The sequence below is a fragment of the Phasianus colchicus genome, chromosome 8, assembly GCF_987193195.1.
Source record: "Phasianus colchicus chromosome 8, bPhaCol1.hap1.1, whole genome shotgun sequence".
NCBI lineage: Eukaryota > Metazoa > Chordata > Aves > Galliformes > Phasianidae > Phasianus > Phasianus colchicus.
In genome coordinates, this window is record NC_143443.1 from 14,922,423 (window position 1) to 14,946,946 (window position 24,524).

A 24,524-nucleotide genomic window follows, 5' to 3' on the forward strand; every position below is an offset into this window, starting at 1 on the left:
TTTTACAAAGTCAGTTAAAAACATTTTTTAGATTTTTAAGGATTGAACGCTTAAAGAATGTCTGGAAGCAACATGTAGAAAGTGAAAAAAAATATTCAAACAACCAGACAAGATTATTAACGAAAAATAGATTCTAAGAAGAAAAAACAAAAAGCAAAATTAGTATAAGCAAGCTGGGAACTTGCTTTTAAAAAAAAAAAAAAAAAGGATGATGTTTATTCCTCCAGAATTCCCCACACTTGCCCCATACAGCTCCAAGATGGGGACAATGATCTTGTTTAAAGTAGCCTAAACATAGCTAAAGACAACGTTTCTTACATTACTTGTGCATAGGTGTGGAGACAACTTTGAAAGGACACAACTTCAAAGGTCACTATCCTGATGGTTGAAAGGCACGCTCAGGGCTGCAAACATCAGCAGATAGAGTTAATAAGTATGCATGAGAATGATGTGCAGGGAAAGCATAAAAGACTGAAAGAAAAAAAAACATCTTGCAGTACTATGAATTACTACAATATTTGGAAAAAAATTTTTTTGAAAGATCCCCCATCAATACTAAATATATATACTAAATGAATATATACTAATAAATACTAAATACTAAAATAATAACATATAAAATATTTACAGAGCAAATAAAGCAGAACACAAACTAACTTGAATTCAGACTTTAATCTCCATTAACGTAACAAAACAAAGGAAGTACAAAATCATGGCTGCCACATGACCCAGTCATTTTACAGAATATCAGAGTAGTATTTCATTAAGAAAATTTTTGTGTTGTAACCTCAGACTACTTTCTTCTCCTTTGCTGAAATATTATCTGAAGAAAAAAAAGAAACATTCAAAGTAGTGTAACTGAAGTTTTTATGGGTCACATGGGATGCCTGCTGCCATGCACCAGATGTGTGTAGGAAAAAGAAAGTGGTCAACATATGATATTAAAAAACAGTGCAGTTTCGAATATTTTAAACATGATGTCAAGTGCATTCAACAGGTCTACAAATGCATTACATTAGCCTAAATTTAGTAGGTGATAATTGAAATCAGAGATCTAGTCGTTACCACTGACATGTTTCTAAATACTACCCAATAAATTTTTGTCTGTTTCAGATTCTGTATGACAGCTGGCAGTTGGGAGGGGGATATGGCCAAGACAGTACACGCACACATGTACAACATTTTTATATTTAATATATTTAAATTTTCCTTTAAGTTGTTGCAGTAAACACTAAGTATGTGACAGGATAGAATATTAATGCACTACAATTGTTTTTCCCACATGTGAATTTTCACAAAGAAGTTCATTTACTTTTTTTTTTTTATAGAGATTAGATCTTTTCTTCAGTTATTCTTACCGAACAACTCCTTTCCTAACCAAAAAATAAAAATTTAACAAGGGAAGAAATAGGCTCAGTTTACCTAGATTTTGTTTGTTTGGGTTTTTTTTAATAATATGATGTTATCAGAGACTAAATATGAGAAAATCCTGGTCCACTTGAAGGTAAAAAGTGTTCTTCCATGTCTGCAATACATTCAAATTTTTTACTTTCTTTCCATTCTCTCAGATGGATCATCAATATTGTTGATGTGCTTGCTATCAAGTAACATGAAATGTAGCTTCATAACACATTAGAACAAAGTATTTTCAGGAGCACTACAGAGCCAGAGGGTGGGAGGTGCCAACCATCATTGTTGACAACACGTGTAAATGGTTTATGCAAATTGATATGAAGGGCTGAAAGCTACCCTTGGCTTCTACAGTTAATCAGCAAGGCTTCCTCACCTTTCAGCTGTGTCCTCTGTAAAATTGAGATATCTCCCCATTTCTCAAAGGGAGCTAAATTTGCAAAGTGATTACTAAAAACAATTCCTGAGAAGTTATGCCTGGCACTTTACATAACACCACTTTTGACTGGAAATTAGAACACCTAGCTGGAAGGTGTAATGATTACTACCTTACAAGGCTGTAAATGGAAGAATAGAGTTCCCACTAATGAAAATACTGTTATTCAATTAAGGCACGTTAATCTTTGTGTATAAAGAAGGAAATAATCCTTAAGTTTCACAAATTGTACTTTTTAAACCTGAAGGATTTTTGTTTTTTAAAGTAGATTTTAGCAACATAAACCACCTTCTCCCTTAGCATTACATTTAAAGGAATATCTATTTACGAAGCCATAGTATTTCAATCCAACAAGTTAAAATGAGAACTAGAAGTTGTCTGCAACTCATCCTTGGCTTTACACCATAAGAGACCAAAGACCTCCAAAATTACTAGCACCCATCATTTAACTTTACTTTTATTCTCTTGATCTTGCAGTCAAATTTAAGTACAGTCTGCAGTAAAACAGGTAGGATGCACCTTTAGAGATAAGTTATACCAAAAGCAAATAGAACAGAGAACTCAAGGTTAGACAGTGGGGAGGGAAAAACATCAATTAGACATTTTCTACCTCTCAAATATTTGCTGGAAGTTGAAAAAAGCAAAAAACAAACAGACAAATCCAACGAAGTTATGAATGACAGTTCTACCTACATTGCATCAAAGCTCAGATCTTCTACAATCTACTACACCAAGAGCTTTATTTAAAATGCAAGAACAACTAATTCTGAAACTAAGACACTTAATATATAGGCTGCTCCAAAAGAAATGCATCCTATTTTATTATGTTGACCCAGAATATCAGAGGCAAATGTTAGTGGTATGACAGTAGAGGCTGAACCATCTCGTCAATATTCCATTACATGTTGTTGCCATGTGACAGATGGCAGCAGATGGGCAGACTGACAATGGCATTCAACACAAGCACAGATGAAGCCAAGGTGTGTCACTGAATTCCTCCGTGCAGAAAAAAACGGCACCTATTAACATTCATTGACACTTGCTGAACATTTATGGAGACCAAACAGTGGCTATCAGCACAGTAAGGCAATGGGTGATGTATTCTAGCAGTAGTGACAGCAACATGAAAGACAAGTCACATTCCAGACAGCAATGCACAGCTGCCACACCACAAAATAAAGAGTATGTCTATCAGCTCATCCATGCGAATCAGCTAATAATGGTGACTACCTTGAAAGGAGTGGCAGAGAATTTGCTCGATCAAATAGCATTACTGTACTATTTGTATCTGCTGTAGTTAATGGAAATAAATATGAGAATGAAGTATGTTTCTAAATAATAAATTATGTAGGTCTCACTAAAAGTAACATCACGAAATTTCAACACGTACTACCTCAGTACAGTTCAAGATTTAGTCTTCCACTGGATTCTGTCAATCCACAAAAACAAAAGCTGAGAGTAGGTCATTCTGAAGCCCAAGTCACAGGCCATTTTAGAATGAGCAGGGGCACAGCAGCAGTGTCTTGCAGCACCTGGATCATATTCTTGTTAAAGTAGATTAACACTGATGTATCTTATGATTGTTTTTACATGAAATAGAAAGGAGGATGATGGTCGCTCATAATATTTTTTGTTCCATTCCTCTTTTTCACCTCCTCCATTAAAATACCCTCCTCCTCTCTTTTTTACTATCCAGTATTAAAAAATCATTTATTGCAATAAAGAAATTTAGTGATTTGGGAGTAACTTGTGTAGTTTACACCCTCTAGACACCCCAGAACTACGTTAATAATTTTCTTCCTATTAAATGTCTCATCAACTCACAGCTGGCTATGCTTTTTATTTCATTATGTTATTCATCAATCTAAAATAGAAATATAACAGAAAAAGCAATTGGAAAAGAGCAATTTCAGTATTTCAAAACAGATGCAAATCAACGCCAGAGATGCTACAGAGCGTATTTTTATTGAGACAATTCTATAGATGTCTGAAAAAATGAACTTGTAATAAATAAACTCATATCCTGTGGAGGTGTGTTTTTTCCTTCCATCTTATGAGCTAATTATGCCAACACAGCCTAACGTTTTCCTAAACGCCTTATAAACTGACCCAGTTACTCAGAAAGTATTATTTTTAAATTGATGTGATAGATGCAAACTGGAACGTTCGATTTCATTTCTGGCACCAATTCCCGGATCCCCTTCCCAAGTAATTTAAGGACTTCCTCCCAATAGTTTTTCATATTCTTTTAACTGACATTTTATCTTTATACAGTATCTCAGCAGAATGAACATGCACTAAAACAATGACAGCCCTTCTTTGGCTGTCATCTCTCATTCTGGCAAAGACAGATGTCTTACACTGGCTTATGCCAATAATAGAGCCGACAAAAAACAACAGAGACTACCTGCCTCTGATGTAAAGGCACCAATTCACATTTGTGACACTCATTTGTCAATTAACAGATTTCTTCCATTGTTGACACATGGGACTTAAAAGATGTGGGCTAGAATGTGATGAATTAAAAAAGACAGATGAGTAAGCTATGAGCTGCAAAGTAATACTATAATGTGCTTTAGATAGGAATATCAACTGACACCCCTGACAGGCCATACAAGGTTTTATTTCATTTTGCACTGTATCTAGGCTTCATACTTTGTCTTCTTTGTTCTCTTTTCATCAAGCTCCTAACATCTCATTCTGACAGCCAGAGACATTTAAGGCACTTTCGTTTCAAATGCAAGTTAGCGTACTTGATTTGTCATTAAAATGCAAAACGATTGCCATTGCAGGTAAATGTAGGTATGCTTAAAAGGTTGTATCTGCAAAGTAAAAGCTGAAAATGGTTTCTGCCTGCCTTGCTTAACTCTTTCACCAGCATCCAAGTTTTTCCAAGCCAAGTATTACTATGCTCTAATAGAAGTGTAGCAGCACCTGTAGTTTTATTCAGGGTGCATTTTAGTACATTTAAATAACATAAAAGCTTTAAGTTGCAGTGTCAAACTCAGAGAAGAACTGTCAAGCCTACACATTGGGTCTTAGCATGATTTACACAAGAATCTGAAAAGAGTCTATCATTCAAAGCCTTCTGGGGTCAAAGCTTTCCACTCTTATACACTCTGTCAGTTAGACAGTAAAAAGGGAAGGAAGGTGTTTGTTTTTAATAGACTACCGGTTGGCCTAGCTGAAATCATCAGTGAGAGGATTTCAACAGCAATTTACTTTCTCTGTTCAATGATCATTTAAGGAGACAAGAAGCCCTTAATATAAATAAATAAAAGGCTCTGTAGCACACAAAGGGATTTATAAACATTGCAGAAAAACAGACCTGCACAGGATTGAAATGAATAACACCTTGCTTTCTACATGTATGCACCAATGTGAACAGACTATAATATGAACAAGGTTAGTTCTATTCAACTAGATAGATCCAAACAACAATGATTTCTCTTGAGCTCAGCATAGAAACTCTATAAGGAAACTTTTTTCTTCTGCAAGGAGTAAAAGGCTTGAAAAAGCAGCAGAAAAAATTTAAGAAATCAAATCTCTTTTACACAGGTAAGTTCAGATTTTATTTGGTTTTCAGGAATTTACATATAAATCCTTACCATAAATCTGTACCTACGTATCTTTTTTTTTTTTTTTTTTTTGGCAGACTTGTGCATTTTCACTAGGAAAAAAAAGGTTGAGAACACACTAAGAATTATCATTTAAGAATGAGACTTGTATGGAAATCAGAATTCCTGATACCACATTAAACAAAAGGTATAGGCCTGAAACACTTGATGCTTCTGTGAATACAATTAAACTTACTGAATAATTCTGACACTACTCTGCCTACTAGTAACATGCATCTAATACAGAGTTATTTATTCATTCTGGGGCAAATAATAGCAACAAGCTATGCTTTAGATGTATCAACTTAATCATCACCAGCTATGCTGATGGGTTTCTAGCTCTACTCTTCCTTCCCACATTAGTCTTAATTGCTTCCAGTGCACTTCTGCTTCCACACAGAAAGCACAATGGAAACAAAGTGCAGGACAGTACCTTAAAGCTGACTTCACCCTTTCACTTTGGCCTTAAACACTAGAGTTAGAGTAACCAAGATTATTTTGTCTGCTGTACTATAACATGCAAAGAAATACTTGCCCATTTAGCTTGGTACAGTCAAGTATCTGCTCTTCCTCCATTTACCAATTAGTAAAAAGTGAGACAAATGATGGCCAAAAAAAAAAATCCAGAGTAACACATTAGTCCCTGGCTCAACCTAAGAAAATTCTTTTCCCAGTGCTTGGGCGAAGCTCTTGTTTCAAAACACCTGAGGTTGCAGTGGCCAGAGTCTCTCATTTGGTGACTAAGTAGAGGCCTATATTAAATGGGTTGAAATAGATTCTCATTAGAGATATGTCGACATTTGAAAAGCCTTATTATCAGCAGTAGTAACAGACCATTTATTGATATGACTTCTTTAAAGGAAGCCAAAGAATTAGCAGTAAAAGTACAATCCTCTGACACTCCCCCCACTTAGGCTAGAAACAATTAAGTAGTTGTGCACCTGGTAAAACTGGAACTAACACTGTACAGGAACAGCTGAGCTACTTAATGCCTGGTTCTTGAGTACAAACAAAACAGTGAACAGAGTGAACAGAAGAGAGTATTTGGAGGTTCTTGAAGGAAAGGAGAACCTCATGTTGCACCTGCACCCACATCTCCCAGACAGCAATAAAACATAGCTAGCCTACAACTCCTTCAGCAGCCTGCCTCTGATTAAAGGAGCTGAAGTGGGGAAGAAGAAAAGTAGGAAAAGCAAGAGGGAAAGAAGTAAACCAGGCACACACAACTCTCTAATTTAACTGGCTAGTTTCCATTTCTTCGAAAACCATATTTGTCCATGTTTCCTCCCCCCAAAGTCACTCCAACTTAATCACATTCACACATGACTGTTTCTCTGCTATTCCAAAGTACTTCACTGCCCAAGATAGAAAATGTATTAAATGCAAGTTAATCGGTTGAAAAAGAAAGCATTCAGATTCTTGAGCAGCCGTAATTTTACCATCCAGACACTAGACTGTCAAATAATCTTGATCTAATTGTGTTGGAACCAGAGTTTTCTGAACATTCATTTATACTGCTAATCCCTGGCACTTCTAGAATGCCTGTTCCCTCTGCCTTTAAGCACTTCATAATAATGAGTACCTTTTATCACTTATGTAACAAGGTCAAGTTTTCATTTTTCCTCCAGCAAAAAGGTCAAAGTGCAGAAGCCTAAAACACAACATCCTTACCCAGAGTTGATGTAGCCACGTGGCCTTGTAGAGTCGTGGCACTGCATCAGATGATGGCCCCTTCATATGCAAGATGTTTTGAATACACTTTTGCTACATGATTTCCATGTGCTTTAAGAGATTTTACACTCAATTGCAGAAACACATTTTTAGCACTTAGCACATGACCAAACCACAGTCACCAAAATAAAACTTCAATTTAGCCATACCCTGGTCATAAAAAGCTGTTCTGTTGCTCCAAATACACAATTGGATGCTTTAAACGATTAAAAACTGGTTTTGAAATCATGCAGAAAAAATACATACTAATGATTAGTAAATATCTACGTTGATACTGAAGAAGTGGTGTAATTCTCTACAAGTATAAGCTTCTCTTACGAAGAACAGAAATGCTAACTGTGATCTTCAAGCCAACAGCTGGAAAATACGATTCATGAAATTATGAAGCGTAGGTAATACGTAGCTTTTCTGTAAAATTCATAGAGTTCCCTGTTGGCATATCTGATCATAGATTAATATTCTAAGGGAAAGGCAGCTCAAATTTCTAAAAGCAGTTTAAAAACGTTAAGTACTACAATGTCTTTCCAAGTATTCACAAGGAACTAACAGCAGCCAAGTAGCAAAAGCAGTTGGTTTATAAAATGTGAATCACATTTTCAATATCATTGAGTGCATTTTAACTACACAATCCACATCTTTTAACATTCAGCAAAGCAATCCCTAAAAACAGATGCTTAATGCAAACGCAGAAATTAAGGACTGAACGTTCATGTTATATCAGTACACTAACAACATAATACAAAAAACAAAAGAGAATGAAGCACTTGAGCTTCATATTGATTTAGAAAAGACGACCACCTATTCTAACTCCTTTGTTAATTTTACTAAAAGAAAAAAAAAGTGTTGACAAGTAATAAGCCGAATATTCTTGCTCTAGTCTTCACAACAGCAATATTGACAAAGAGCCTTACTTTTACTAAGATCAAACAGTGATGTTGTACCTATGCCAAACAGTCCATAATATGAGATATGCATCAATTACCACTGAAGTAAAAACATCACATTGATGTAGCTTTCCACCTATCAGCCTCAATAACAGCCGATGCCAAGACCAATACAGAGTACTTCTGAAGTCTGTGGAGAAAGGAGTTTAAAAATAACAAAGCCTTGCAATTATGTAGGTAGGTTTGGATAAAGCAATCGCAAGGGAGACAGATATTTGTCCGAGTTCTTCTTTCATTATCTTATATTGCTTGAGTTATTTCAGCATTTTTTCATTCTGAGACCACTTTTATTTTAATCTATCAGGTCAGTTCTTTCTCACAACACCCATCTCTGATGTGTTCTTTTTGTTAGTAATCCTTAAGTAATACATTATTTCTTCCTATGTTGAGTACAAGAAAGTTATCAGTGACAAAGCCCTATTTCAACTATTAAATCAAAGTAGACCAAATACTAGATTACCCCCCAAATTTTTATGTACTAAAAAAATACACACATTTAATATACACACTATATATATAAAGACATTAAGATGTGTGTATGTATGTGATGCCAGCAAACTATCTCTGAGAGCAGCATTCCCCACACACTATTCTTTCAATGAAGAAATGAACTGGAGGTGTGTATGCATTCAGATACTATTATCAGTGCAGCTTGGATACCAACAGTGCAGGAGAAAACATTAGACTTTAGCACTTGAAGAGCATCTATTCTACAGTTCAGTGGTACTCCATCCAGTGAGCAAGAATTACCAGCTTCCCTGAGTTTTGGATAGATTATAAGCTATCTTATAGTATGACTCATTTTTGCATCTCCAATCTGTCTCTTTTCTTTTAAAAGTGATTACTATAAATTTTCAGCATAGCAAAAGTTCACACAAATGTGAGCTACTAGATGGCTTCAAAAAAAAAAAACAAACTTTTATAGCTATACTATATGAAGAATATTTCACTGCTCCCATTACTGCACTCAGTAGGCAAATGAAGATAAAAATGGAGAACAAGTTGTAAAGAAAAAAAATGACAGCCAGCAGATCTTCTAGCTCTTCCAGGGAGCAACTCACTCATCATGACGCAAGCATGATCAAGACGACAGACAATAAGAAACAAAACAAAACCACTAAACTCCACATGACTGCCAGCTTCAGTTCATGGTAAAAGCCTGGAACTGAGCTACAGCACTGCATCAGCTATGACCTTAAAGACAGTATAATTATTGTTTAACATGTCTGATTTGACAGCCTGGCTTATTAGCCCGAGTACAATGCACAGCCCTTTTGCACTTCTGTGATACTCATTCTTTACACTTGCACTAAGGGTCTTGGGGTTGCTTTTTTCAACTAAAAAACCATCTTCAAATAACATAAAGTTGATTTACATAAAATGTAAGACTTCAAAAATGGCATAAGCCACAGAAAACAAAATATAGTAAACAAGCAATAAATGATCAGAAGCACCTGATAGATTTATGCCAAGTCCAAGCTAGCTATTTGTAACATGATCACTCAGCAGGCTTGTTGAATACTGGAAGACAGAAGCCCTTTTCACTCAGTGATGGTAAGCAAGAATAATCAAGTTCTTAACAGATGAAGTTAGGTGTTGAGAATCTTGCCTTCTTAGTCAAACAGAGAAGATACCTTCCAACAAAACAGAGAGCAAAAGAGACAGTAGCTTCAGAGTTAATGCAGGTTCTTCCTTTCAGTCAAGCTTCTCGTCCTCAGATAAGAGTTATTTCTGCAGGCCTTCACTCTTGTTTCATAACAGCGATCATGAGGAAATACTGTTTTAGAGTAAGAGAGATTAGTAAAGTCAGAAAGAAAGAATGGGCCATCTGATTATTATACCTATAACATGCTCTTCATACGCCCCTTTATTTAACCCCCAATGCAATTTAAAAAAAAAACACAGTTCCTTGCCTCAAATCCAGATAATTATAAACCATACAAAAGGAAGTCCCCAAATCATTACCTGCACCGTATAGACAAACTTTCTTTGAAAGCAGAGGCAAATGCATTAAGCTACTTCTCCAAATGTCAATATTTTTCCTACTTATTGTGGTACTCTTCCATTCGCTGAATAACTGATTTTCTCTAAATCCAATACAGATTTCTGCCAGACAACTTCTTCGTTGTTGTTTATGAGTGGTTACTGGTCTCGCAAGAGGAACTGACACAACTGTTCCAATGAATAAAGCCCTCCAGATATCCAGCGAGTAAGCACAGAAACATGGATTGAGCCTGCAATGTCTCTTCCAAAACCCACTTAAATTTCATGCAGGAAACCAGACCAAGAAAAAGCAGTTCACTCCCCATTTACTCAAATACAAAGGAAATTATGTGATACGATCATCAGTTCCCTGAGAAATGCAGTGAACAGCCTTGACTCAATAGATGCCTAATGTGACATCTCATCTCTGCTCAAGTCCGAGGAACTTTATTACTCACCTTTGTCAAGAAGTACAGATTTCACCTTTACTCATGATTGCAACAGTTCCATGAAGATGGATATCACCAAGAAAACTTTCAGTACATCATGCTAGCATTCACTAGCTACATTTAAGGATATAATAGTTCAAGCTCACTGACTGACTCTATTTAATGGCAAATCATATTCTGTATTTACTTTTACCTAATTTAAAAGCTCCAGCAATCCTGCCAGGAATTCTCTACTACAAAACGCAGAGACACGTGAACCTTTGAGGGCATGTCAGTGTAACAAGTTTTTGCCCAATTTTGCCACGTGATGTATTCTCAAAACAACTCTTTCTACAACGTTAAGTCTTCTTGAGAAAAGCAGAAGAATACAATGTTATGTTCTGATCTGTCAGATACAGTAAATCAATGGATAATGTCTAGCACTGGGGGTCAGAGGTATATATATTACAGAGTTTTCACAGTCTGTTAGTGACTGTGGCCATAAAAAGTCAAGCAAGGATCAATGGACAGAAAGAGAGGCTATTGGAACTACAGAAGATAAAAGCTACAAGTACAAAGTTGAAATAAGACAATTTATTCTATATTCTGCGTGCCTTTACATATCAGCAAGACTGGAAAATTAACTTAGCCATCAAAAAACCCACTTTGGTCCTTTGCGCAGTATGACGAGATGAAAGTGCAATATTTAAATACATACCATAAGCCACGGACTTGATATTTTTAAAATTAGTTCATTCCCTGGTCTCCTTCACATCAACAATAAAGCAACAACTATAAGGAAGACAGTAGAAAAACATACAAGCAACAAAAAACATACACAGAAAATATTCTGAAACTGCAGATATTCCACAAGCAGATTTTAAGCTGACAAAATAACAAAACATAGGCAATGCTGCTACACGTGAGACATAGTAACACTTAATAGTACTTTTTATTGTTATTCAAAGTTTTCTAAAGAAAATATAAAAGTTTTCCTTATACATTACTCAGATCACATCTGGTTCCTGCTGATACATCACTTTTCAAAAGGAGGCGGCATAGGAAGAAGGTAAAGGAGGGGGAAAAAACAGCAAGGACTTCATTAATTTTGGTTATAGTTTGATCCATCTCCAAAGTAGAATATTTGGAGTAAAAAAATCCTTCTTGTTATTGGTAATACTCGCCTTCCATTTTTTCAATAGACATACACCTCCAGAACTTTCTCTTATACAACTCCCAGGGTGTTATCCATATATGAAGGATATCATCATGCTCATCTTCAGCCTAACGGGATACAACTATTTTATAATTATTTTTATAGAAAGATAATTACACATCATGTAGTCCATAATGATTAATACACATTTAAGATTTCATCTGGAAAACTATTATCTCTGTAAATTTTAAATAATTTAAATGACTCCTTGTATATAAATATTTCATTTAGTGAATTGATTTCCAAATGGATCGATTCTAAAAGCAACTACTCTTAGCAGCGTTAGTGTACATTTTATTTATCAGACATTCATATCATTTCAACATTATTAAAAAAACAAAAACAATGAGCATCTTGCGCTTTACCATGGGAGATCCCATAAGGGTAAACTTTTAAGCACCCACCTCATGAACTACAAATCTACTCATTACATTTTGATACATTACCACACCGGCAAGAGAAAAAATTATCAAGAAAGTATATATTTCAGACTGCTTATCTGCAACAACTGCTCTCTTTAAGTCTCTAGATACAATTCTATTTACCTTGAAACAGTAAACTATTTCAAATACAGGACTTATGCACATTTGTAAAACATATCCCGTTTATTCTTAGAGCAAGAGAAGAAGCTCAGCTTTAAAAATAAAATATAAGATCCTCAGTACTTATACATATTAATTTTCTTTTCCTATAGTAAACTGTGGTCACGCTTGAAAGAAAAACCACAACAAAACAAGGAAAGTGAAACAGATTAACTGCATAGCTTCAATACTCTTATTTCAGACAACATACTATAAATCATCTTGAAACAAAACAGGCAATTATAGTGTGCACAAATGTTATGATACTATGCCTCTATGCTGGTCCAACGGTTCTAAATTATTGAAAGTGATGGCTGAACAAGGGCATATTGTTTCAACACACTTGGATTACTTTAACTATTTCAATTCTTTCTGTAGCTATCCAGTGCTATGCAGACCTCTCCACTGTCAATAAATAAACAAACAAACATATATATAGATGTCTCTTAGATAATTCTCACCACAATTGAGTTCAAATATATTCCCAAAACATCCACAGCAACATATTTTGTTTGTGAAGAAAAATAACTACTTTTGCTCCTCAATACTGTAAGAATTATCTAAAATAAAGTACATGTATTTTCTAACAATGCATTCAGTGGGAAGAGCAGCTCCTTCCACCTAAACACAATGCCACACTTCAGTCCTCTTCACCTCACTGTAAAGGAAAGAGGAGCGAGAGCCATAAGACAGAATCATTTCAAAACACAATCAGCTATTTGTAAACAAAACGCTTTCATCTGCAGAAAATCGGCAACTGCTAGTTGCAAGAAAAAGCACTAAGTAAGGTAAATCAATTCGCTTGCTAATTTCTCACCCTCGTTTATTTAGCTCTGCACTGTATTTGTCGTAATTGACTATAATTATGTTAATTACTAACTCCAGCATAATTACTATATTTATTGTCATTGAGCACACTATGTACCCAAAGCAAAGCTGGCATTTGTGGGGCATCAAAAAAAATAAATAAATAAAACCACACCACTGTCAGAAGGGGTTGCTCTGAAAACTGGCTAATACACCTTCAGCAAATGAAAGGGCAAAAGAGATTTCATGCAATGCTAGTTTGAAAGCATCGGTTCATTAAGGATATTAATTTTCTGATAACTACACATTTAAGCATGACACACTGGAGCAGTATCTACAGGATTTAGCAATTATTAATGCGTGACAGTTTCAAATGCTAAGTGAATCAATTAAACAGCAGCATTCACAATTTGAGAAGAGATAACTGCTTCATAACTGCTTAAGACTACAATTTTCACATGACAAAAAAGGGCCATTCAGGCTCCTTCAAAACCTGACAGGTCAAGAAAGAAGTTTGAAACAAAAGCACCTTATAACCATCATCTCTCCTCTTTACTTGTCAGATCAACTTTGCTAGTGTCTCCGCTGAAATGGCATCACCATGCCAGCTGCCACAAGGTGATTTTTCATGTCTTGTCAAAGAAATCTTTTATTCTATTTGCTCTGCATTAACATGTTACATTTATTGATCAAGCCCTTTCTGCAGCCACAGCAGGGCACTGTGCTCTTATGCCTAAGGGGGCTTTGATGTCCTGGTGACATTCTAGACCGAATAATGCACATACTAAATGGATTTAATGCAGAAATGTGTTTGTGCATGACAGCTACATTAATAACAGCCCCTCACACTGATAAATATGCAATTGCTACGATTAAGAGTTATCCAATTACGGTGAAAATATTTTTCTACCTTATAAATAAAACCATCAAAAAGTTTTAACAATAGTCCATTTTCTTCAACACTTTAAAATGCTACAAAGATCAATCTAAAAGCTTTTAAAAATATATGCCATGCTTTGTTTTGAATTCTGGCTTTTATTTCCATCTCCCTTTTGTTGTTCATCTGCCTGATCTCAGCATCTCTTATTGCTGCACAGACTGAGAAGGTGGCAAGAAAAAAAAAAGCCTCTCCTATGCATCCTCAACTTACCAAGAGGAACATACCCTGCAAAACTGAAGCCCAGTCACAAGCCACCACTTGCCTATTTTCCCCAGGCAAGGAAACAGTAGGCAGAAGATAGAAATAAACAATCTGTAGTCCACAGAGAGGATACTGCAAAGCCTCAGCCTCACAAAAGTGGTGGAGGAACATTCCAGACTAGGATTGAAGTTCAAGGGGATGTTCTCATATACAGACCTCCTTAATCGGACAGTGGAAAATATGCACAAGCACACACTGCGCAAATTATTCATGCTCCTAGCAGAAATAATCTGCACCCCAGAGAGAGGGAAGAGATATCTGTATCTCCCTGAGCACAATTATTGGATTAATCCTCCCTCATTGGCTAAGATAAAAGATTCACTCTCCCTTCCGCCTCACAGTTTAGAGCCTGAAGAAGTCTCTGTAAGAAAAAGAAAAATAGCTCACATTTAAAAACACAAAATTAGAGGATGAACTTCTAAGATGGCCAAAAGTAGATGTTGTTTATAAAAGCAAAGCACCTATTTTTACAACACAGATATCTGTTATTTAGGCACTTGAGTGCGTTTAGCTTTTAATGGGAAAGGAGACTTTTGGCACAAAGAAGGCTATCTAGAACACTTATAAGAACCTTCAAATAGTCTCTCTCTCTTTGCAAAACAGTAAGATGTATCCAACAAAAAATAAAAACTCTATTTTATCCAAGACTCTCCTTCCTACTTAAGTTATTTCTGCTTATTTGTTCCTTTCTTTCCTTCACCAATAATTATTATTTACCTTCCTCCAATGAAATCTTGAACTTCTAATGGTCAACAGTTTCACATTCACTGTTGAAACTATTTTCAGCAAAGCATCCCAGCAACATCGGCACAGGCAATCAGTGACCTTCCATCACATGCTCCATTCTTTCATTAAATGGAAACTGGGGAATAGCATTCCACATATTACAGAACAACATGGTGGCCCTTACAGCGCTCTATTACCATTGAAGACTATCGAATACAGTTGCTACAAGAGACTCAGAAGTAGCATTCCAAAGCAAAACAACTCTGCAACTGAAATATACCTGATTTAAAATATGCAGTATTAGTTCATTTCTAAAATAGCCGAAAATCACTAACAACTCCAAACAACTGCTTTAATTCTGGCCATTTTACTACTGATAACCACACCAACAGAGCTGCAGAATCACAGTCTAATTTAGGTTGGAAGGGGCATATAGAGGCCATCTAATCCACTGCTCAAATCAGGGCAACTTTAGACTAGATCAGGTTGACTGGAACTCTGTTCAGTTGCACTTTGAATAGCACCCAGGATGAAGATTCCATAGCCTATCTGAATACCTCTTCCACACAATCCTTCTCACTGTGAAGTTTTTCCTTACATACAGTTGGAAGTTCCCTTGCTGCAGCCTGCAATGACTAACTCTAGTCCTTTTGGTGTACATTTCTGACAAAAGTTCAGCTTCATCTTCTTCACAACCCTCCCAGTCGTAGTCCAACAAAACACATTAGAAACTGTTTAAACAAAACTTGTAAAGAAAACAGCATGAGAAGAAATAATTGGCAAGAAGACTACAGTGATCTGGAGTTGAAGGAATTTAGTCTACCACTGGTAAAAACAGGAGACAGAATAGGACTGTACTGTATCTTGTCAGTTACAACCACCATGCCTTCAAATACACACCACATTTTCCCTTTGTTTGATACAAATTGCTGCTACTCTTCCTCTTTCCCACCCTTTCTGCCTTTCACCTCTCCTATTTTCCTCCCCTCTCCTGGGCAAGAGAGACAGTGGTCACTTTGCTTTGGCTGCTGCATAATCAACAAATATAAAGATGTTATAATTATGAAATAAGCGAGAGTTTGGCTAAGCAGGCTATAGTAACAAAAGGAGAATAGATAGAATGCTTACCCACATCCTGGGCTCACTGCAAAACTCCAGAGGAGCGATCTCCAGAAGAGATCCTTTCCCACTGGTAGGCAGCTCTTAAATGGGTCTAGCAAAGGTGGAGCCAGGCTCCACCACTTCCAGCAGCACAGGTGAATTGCCTTCACCTGTGCTCCCATAGCTGACTCATTGCTCACCCCAGGTGATCAATCAGAAATTCAGGCCATGATTCAGCAGTTCCCATACAGCTGCCAAAAGAGTTGGATCACCACAACACACTGGGTAATGTAGGATAGAGAGCAGTTCTTAGAAAAAGGCAAAATAAAAAGTGAGAGCTCTTTTAAAGAGCAACTGTTTGTATTTATCTAACATTGTTAGACTTATAACATCTGATGCAAAGAATGAAGTGCTTGTATTGGCCCAAGTTTTTATTTAATAAAAGCAAGACAGGAGAAATCCGAGTAAGAAAACCACCAAAAATGAGAACACTGAATCCATATAATTACTCTTAAATCACAGAAGCAAAGACTAGAGCCAGAAGAGCATCACAACCAATAACAAATTAGACAATATCCCTAAATTCTTAAAAATCATTATCTAAATACGTATTAGCTCAACAACTTTAAAAAGTTGCATGGTAGTAAAGAATAAATTCCTTGCTTTGTTATAACAGCAAGAAAATATTTTCCAGAAATACACAACATTATCTACTGAAATACGAAATTAGGAAACAAATTCAGCAAAAGTTCTTTGAGCATAAAACAAGTCATAAAATGGTGTGATTGAGTAATTCTTGCCCATTTTACTACATGGTGCCAGCAGATCTTCCCACCCTTCTACCAGCATACCTGGAGAAGCCTCTGAAAACACACATTTTTTGTGAAAAGCCTTAAATGGCAAAATTACTTACTTAGTGCTATCCTAACCTTTGCAACCAAGTAATCTGCATTACCATGGTGTAAACATCAGTGAAATTCACTACAGTAATTTTTTAATCAAGTCTAATATTACGCATATTTCTTGCGTAAGGAAGAATTCTGGCACATGTATCGTGGAGCAGAAATCTGTCTTTCTGAGAAGAATCTTTTAAGTGTACACTGTACAATAAAGATTGGAAGACAACAACCACACAGGATTTCTGGATTTGGAAGGACAGCATCACCTTGAAAGAACTGTCTGCTGCCAACTGATCAGAAAGTGAACACGTTATAACACAGGATCTCTCTCTCTCTCACTCCGCATGCAACAACACTTATAACAGCAACATTAAGTGACTGGTGCCCACAAAATGAAAAAAGCTTCCTCCTATGCTCAATTATTAATTTGTTAAGCTTTCAGAATTTCTACTAATACTTATGGAGCACAGTATATTGCCTAGTTAGTACACGAGGGTGGTTCCCTTTAAAATACAGTAGTACCCTTGCTTAAGGAGAATAGGAAAAATCCTACATGAAAAAAAAAACACAGAAGAAGTTGGTAAGTACTTATTTCCTACCTGACATCGAGAACAAGCAATAAACTCTTCAGCATTTCTATGACTTAGATACTACTTGTAGAAAATTAGTGACCGCTATACTTGTTTTCTTTCAAGGAACACACACATGCTGATTTAGTATGAATCATATAATGAAAACTAATTTATTTACTACTAACTTCTCCGTTCAGTCAATCTATAATTACCCAGTTCAGATTAATTTACTTCTCCAAGAACAGTAGAGCAGAATCATGAATTGAATTTGGTGTCTATACCCAAACAACCTATAAATCCCCTTGTTTGCTAGCTAGATATTGCAGTCCAAATTCAAAGAACACTAAGCAGTCACAGTTTTATAAGAGACACTCCTCAGGGTCATGTACCATCAGAAAGAGCCTCAAGAGACTGAGCACATGCATCCTGTTGATCAATGCTGATTTTAACAAGTGCAGCACTGTATATTTCTCTTTTTGTTAGAGAACATAACAATTACATTTGTTAGAGAATGTAATGGAAAGCACAGCAATAACAGTGAAACAGCAAAATCCAAGGCTGTAGCAAGTGAGGACTTGCTCAACACAACAGCCACAGGCACAGAAATAAAGGAAAAAAGTGCTTACCTTTAATGAGCCTTAAGTAGACAGGGATCTCCAGCAAGATACCCTCACTTCCATGGCCAACCCTGAAATGAGGTCTGAAACGGATGGATCCTGGCTTTACTCCTTCCAGTCACTCAGGAACATTGCATGCACCTGAGCTCCCCTGGGTTGGCCCTGCCTTCCCACCAGGTGCTCAATCAATGCTTCAGGCCATGACTCAGTATTTCCACTACATTGGAGTATCCAAGTCAAAAAGATAAGTATCAAACACAGGAAGACCCTATAGAATACCACTGACTTCAGCTGGAATTGAAGATATTTATGTCTTACAGATCATCTGATCTTACAGGTCTGATTCAAATTAAGTTACATCCAGCAAAGTTCATTGAAAATAGCTTAGTCAAAGATTAAAATACTATCACAAGTATCTCAAGTAACAAATCAATTTCCTCTCTTCTTCCTAGCTTTTACTTGCTGTGTCCAAACAATAGAACTGATACACTAATTTTTAGAACTGCTTCAATTTCCCACCTAGTATATCCTAACAATCTGGCAGTTCAGTCATCATCATACACTTTCTTCCCATACCATAGCAATCCAGTGGTAGACATGAAAAGCTACTGTACACTATGTGCCTATTTAAAGGATGACTAGCTAAGTGCCTTATATTAGCATATTATTAATGCTAGCAAATCACATTTTTATCCATGGCAGGAATGAAAACCCTCGGTCCTCTTCATTCAACTTACACATATGCTGACAGAAATTTGTTGTAGATAGCCAAACTACTTTTTAAAGATATATTTCAAGTTTAAAGTTTCTCCCCCTAGGAATACAATAATCTCTCTTCTGATTAGTTTCCATAGGTATACAGTCACAAGTCAGATATATGGTAAGTTTAAGATAATGGCAATCCACAGATTAAGTGTCTCCTTTGCTCTGCTACCTCTTGCATACAGGAATCAGTCTTTCAGTTTATGGCAGCTCAAGATAACATTTATTAGCGTTACATAAGATAAAACCCATGACTGCTCTCCCTAGGAGAACTAACATGTGACATCTACATGACTCACTCCTCATAGGTAGACTCTAAGCTTACCTTCCAGTGAAACATAAGGAAAAAGAATGTTCAGTTCTATCACTAAAAAACTTTACTTTCTTAAATAGATAACTATGTGCCACTTTTTTTTCCCTACATACCTACAGAGTTCCAAACCTGAAAGATACAATACTGAACCCCACCAGGCTTTTCACACGATTAAATGAAAATGGGAATTGTTTAGTATTTCCTTAATGATTAATAGGAATACTATAAAATTATTAATCAATCCGTATGTTAAAATAATTTAGAATTTATTTATAAATTCTAACTGCATTTAGCTTTAACGCTTATCTATATAACTCCACAAAATAAAATCATACACAGTGTAGGGGAACTGTTGGATCACAGCCTGAACCTCTGATTGACCACCTGAGGCAAGCACTGAGTCAGCTGCGGGAGCACAAGTGAAGGCAATTCATCTATGTGATTGAAAGGGGTGGAGCCTGCCTCCACCTCTCCTAGACCCCATTTAAGGGCTGACTTCCACTAGGAAGGATGTCTCTCTGGAGATCTTTCCTCATAGATTTTCTTGTGAGCTTACAACATCAGTGAGCGCTTTCCATTTATCTCTGATTATCTTTTTTAACGTGATAATCTTACAAGCCTGATATCTGTATGCTTATTGATCTTACACGCAGCCTAGGAAAAGAGCATTACAAATCATTTACAATAACACGAGATTCACAAATAAAAAAGGAAACAGAGTAGTACACACTTACTTGTTTTTAGGTTAAGAATAATTCACATTTCATCCCATTCTTTGCTTCTTCAGGTAATATTACTTATTTTCCATTTTGAAGAGAATTAATCACACTGAGCAGCTTTTACATTTACACCAGATATTTACAGACTCACCTGGTTGCTTGTGTTCCAAAAGTGCAAGGAGAGAAGACAAACATGGATAAAACAGTATCTCTCATACAATAATAACTGAATGTAACTCACATATATGTATGTTTCTATTTAGAGGAAAAAAAAAAAAACATTCTGGGATTGGAGTGGGTTGTCCCATAGTGCACTTGAAAAACCTAAACGCTATGGCATACCTTAACAAGTTGAAGCTAAGATCTAGTCTTTTTGCCATATGTCCATATTTTCTTCCCAGGAATTCAGGAATTTCTTCACAGTCTTGACTAATGTAGGACACCTGAGAATTGAAAGCAAAAAGGAAGCATGTCATAAGTAGATTATTTACAGTTTCCTGTCCAGATTCTGTCTCATTGATCCAATGACAACATACGGTATAATGAACATTCATTACAACTTCAAGCTACATCAGTTTTTACTGCTGCAGAATCTATCACAATCTCATTTTTCTATCAATGCAATCAGCTTAATTCTTAACACATGCTTGGTCCTATTTACAATGTAGCATATTTTTCTCATTTCAGGTAACAATAATTTGATCAAACACATTGCATTTATTTCTTTTAGTAGTATATTATATTCTGTTCCACTGTTAATACTTGAATTTAGCATTACTTCAGATTACCCTTCTGAATACTCCAAAGGAAAATATTTTGTAGGATTGGAAGTCTTTCAAAGGACTTTCTAGTTTGCTTTTCAGTGCAGAAATCATTCAGTGCAGAAGCATTACAAAATCTTTGGACAAAACAAAGTCAGTACAAAGTCAAACCATTCTCATACCCCTTCTTTGGGGAGATTATTATTTCCAGTGATATGCTAGAGACAGAGCAAGAAGGTCACTCAAGATAAGAGAAACCAAAAACACAGGTTTGTTTACGCAGTGATTTAAGTCTTAAGGAGGTTTGGCTTCAACACAACTGCTGTTTCATTCCCCTTTGTACCCTAAATACTTATGTATGCTTTTCTTTCTTTCAATACCTACCTATCTAAACCACCTTCAACAAACAAAGGAAGAATTAATGGCAGTAAAAATAGTCTATTTTTATTTCTCTTTAGCCATGATGAATTAAGTGATGATATTTCCAGAAAAGCACCAACAGTAAAATGACTACACTTCATGTATTCTGTCAGCTCTGTTGTCTTGGAGGTCTGCTTTGATTTCTTCAGAGAATCCCCACAAAGTCTGCCAAACATATTGTCATGAACTCTTCATGTCTGTATTGACTCATCCAAAATTGACATTTCAAATATTTTGCTAAATAAATGTTAGTTGCCTTTAAATGGCAACTTGCTATTTAAGTGGATTTCATCACTGTGTTAGATCACTCTCTATAAGATAAGCTGTTATCTAGATATCTGATACAATTTCAAGATCATGTCCCACTGGCCTACAGGATGTTAGATGAAAAATATGCAAAAAGGTCTAATTTTGCTTTAATAGAACTTCACTTTTTGGTAAATAGAGACTCCAGTGCAGATCAGACTGATGGCATGTACTTGTGCAAATCATCCCCATTTCTTACACACTAACAATGTCTGCAATCTGATCATATAGTATCACATTCAATTTAATTTACTTTGTTCCATACCTTAAGCAAACAAACCTCACTGCAGAGGGCCCAGGAAAAGTTTTGGCTAGTTTACATCCTAATAGTTTGGACATAACAGACACGATTTTCCACATTCCATTGAATTAAACATGTATGTATATTTATTTATTTTCCCTTCAGTTTTCATCCGAGAAAACCACAACACATTTTACAGTATACATGAAGTACACAAACAAGAATCACTTCATTCTTCACAGAAAGATAGATTACAATAAATAGATGCTTGCAAACCCTTGGAGAGACACCATTTTAGCAGCAGAATATTTTGGACGAAGCAGTAAATCAGTGTAACATGTAATGGATGCAACTAAAATTTGATGTCCACGAACATTAGGAGTGTAAGACAATCTTGTGCAAGTACAGCCATAGCAAGAGCACCAACCACCATCTCCCCCCCACAGGGGTGGAGATAGAGCAAGCAATTCCAACCTGCATTCCCACTGCTCCAGAAACTTACCTACCCTCAGCTGTTCTAGTTCCACAAGAACAGGAGTTGAAGAAAAAAAGTTCATTTAAACAGTTTTTGAAGTATGCAAGAGGCAAAATACATAACATGTTGTAAAGCTTCAGCCTTTGAACTGCTGTACTGTACAAATACACTTGCACAAGCGGTACAAACAGATTAGACACAGTTGTATTTGTAGATGGCATACAGTTATTATACTGAGGCCTTGTGAAAGGTATTTCACAAAGTCCACTTCAGCTCATTCACTGTTACAAGCACCTTTTTGAATTAAAGCCAACAGATTTATTTTCCTACAAAGTACACTCACTTCAGATCTCTACCCCTTTTATATAAACTTGCTTGGATACTCAAGAGCCCTCTTGACTGTAACGACAGCAGCAGCTGTCAGATCACCAGCTATGCAATACACAATAAGACTTCTTCAATAAGTTTTGGAGAGCATTATTTGTTCACTCTTCTGCTGCTCGAACAGTGCTGATATGAAGCAAGTCTTCAATAGTCTGGACAAGCAAAAAACAATGTTTCTTCATTTTTAGCCATTCAGTTCAAAATAGTTTGCTCAGGAAAACAATCAAATATATACAATCCGGTATTCTTCCTTTTGCATCCATCTCAAATATCCTTAAAAAAAAATATGAGCTTTCAAGTGCATATCTAGAAATGTCATCACTGAGAGATGAGAGCAAATACACCTTTCCCAAGACATTCGACTCCTTTGGTACAGGGCACACTAGCAACAGCTGGTTTCTCTGATTCTCTATACCCAGCACAGAACACCCCATGGGATGAGAACTAGATATAGATGTCTCTATTCCCTAATTCTCCACCTGAAACTGAATGCAGGTGGTCATCATCAAACACTCTTTATTACTGGTACCCAGCTCAGGATCCCAAAGAAATGCTCGGATCCCAGCATCAGATTGGCTGTGGGCAGCTCAGAACTTCTTGCAGACTCTTCAATACACTGTACACAATTCAGGAAAAAAACACACTTTTACAAAATATTTAAAACATAACAAATTAACATCAGTCAATAGTAGTCACACCTCATTTTGGCTTTACATTCAGAGGCTAAGAGGAAGCCCAGCTCCCTCAGACTGTCTTGGCAGCTGATGTGCTCCAGCCCTCTGACCATATTTGTGGCTCTCTTTTGGATTCTTTTCAAAAACATATCACCTTCCACTGAAGGGCATTACATCTGAAGAACATTTCCAGTCAGATGGGCACGGTACAACACCATAACCTGCTAGCAGGTGGGATGATGTTAGGCACAAAGCCAAATGAAAGCTACGTTTCACTTGGAGGGATTTGCTCCAGGCCCAAGGGAACACACAACGCTCCTCAGGGCCACAGTGCACTGCAGAGACCACAGGAACCATTTCCTGCGGCAGCTGCGCAATTAGCCACTTGCCTCCCTATCACATGTATGCTTACAGGAATTCCACACCGAAACAGAAACCAGAGTAAAGGAACAACCCGAGGGGCAGCACTCCAGTCAATGGCATACCATTTTCTGCAAGAACCAAAGCTTCATTCCTTTCTTTCCACAACCCACAGGGTCCACAGGCTGGCTGAGCGCTGGAGCAACCGGGGTGCTTTTGGGTCACCGCTAGGCCAGCAGACCCCACGCCCGGCCCGACCGCCAGATGCAGAACTCGGACTGGAGATCGCTATGCAAACAGCGGTGCTCCCCAGCAAAGCTTCAGGAACGAGCTCTTTGCACCTGGCGGGCCTGCAGGAGCTGCAACAGGGACAGAACGAGAACCCCCTGCACCCAAGCGCCCGGTGCGGAGGCACACAGCGCCCTGTGCCGGGCCGAGGGGCAGCAGCACGATCGCGCCGGGCTCCACGCGCAGCGCTCGGCGCTCCGAACTCCCGCACGGGCGGACGGGAGGCGGCGATGCCTCCGCGGGGCTCCCAGCGGCAGCAGCCGACCCCCCGCAGAGATGGAGGGGCGGGGCGGAGAAGCGCCGGCTGCAGGTGGTGCGGTGCGCGGCGGGACGCGGACACTTACTTGGGCTCCGCTCACTACTAGCCCTGCCATGGCGGAGGGGGGTCGGGACGGTGCTCCGCAGACGGCGGCGGGTCGGGGCTGGGCTGGGGCTTCTCGCCGCCGCTTCCTCGCGGCAGTCAGCTGACGCGGGCGGAAGCGCGACCGGGCCGCGGGAGGGGGCGGTGGCCGAGCCGGCTCCCGCCGCCACCTGAGGCCCCTCCGCCTTGCC

At 37.5% G+C, this 24,524-nt stretch overlaps 1 protein-coding gene across 1 annotated transcript in view; it reads right to left on the reverse strand.

Annotated features, from left to right (window-relative positions):
* The window catches only part of LRMDA (leucine rich melanocyte differentiation associated), a 643,577-nt gene extending 619,053 nt beyond the window's left edge, over nt 1-24,524 (reverse strand). The window contains exons 1-2 of the mRNA XM_031602984.2: nt 24,317-24,524; nt 20,406-20,506 (exon numbers count right to left, since the gene is read on the reverse strand). Of these exons, the coding sequence (XP_031458844.2) occupies nt 20,406-20,506; nt 24,317-24,346 (131 nt within the window). The 5' untranslated portion in view covers nt 24,347-24,524. The remainder of the gene's footprint in view (nt 1-20,405; nt 20,507-24,316) is intronic.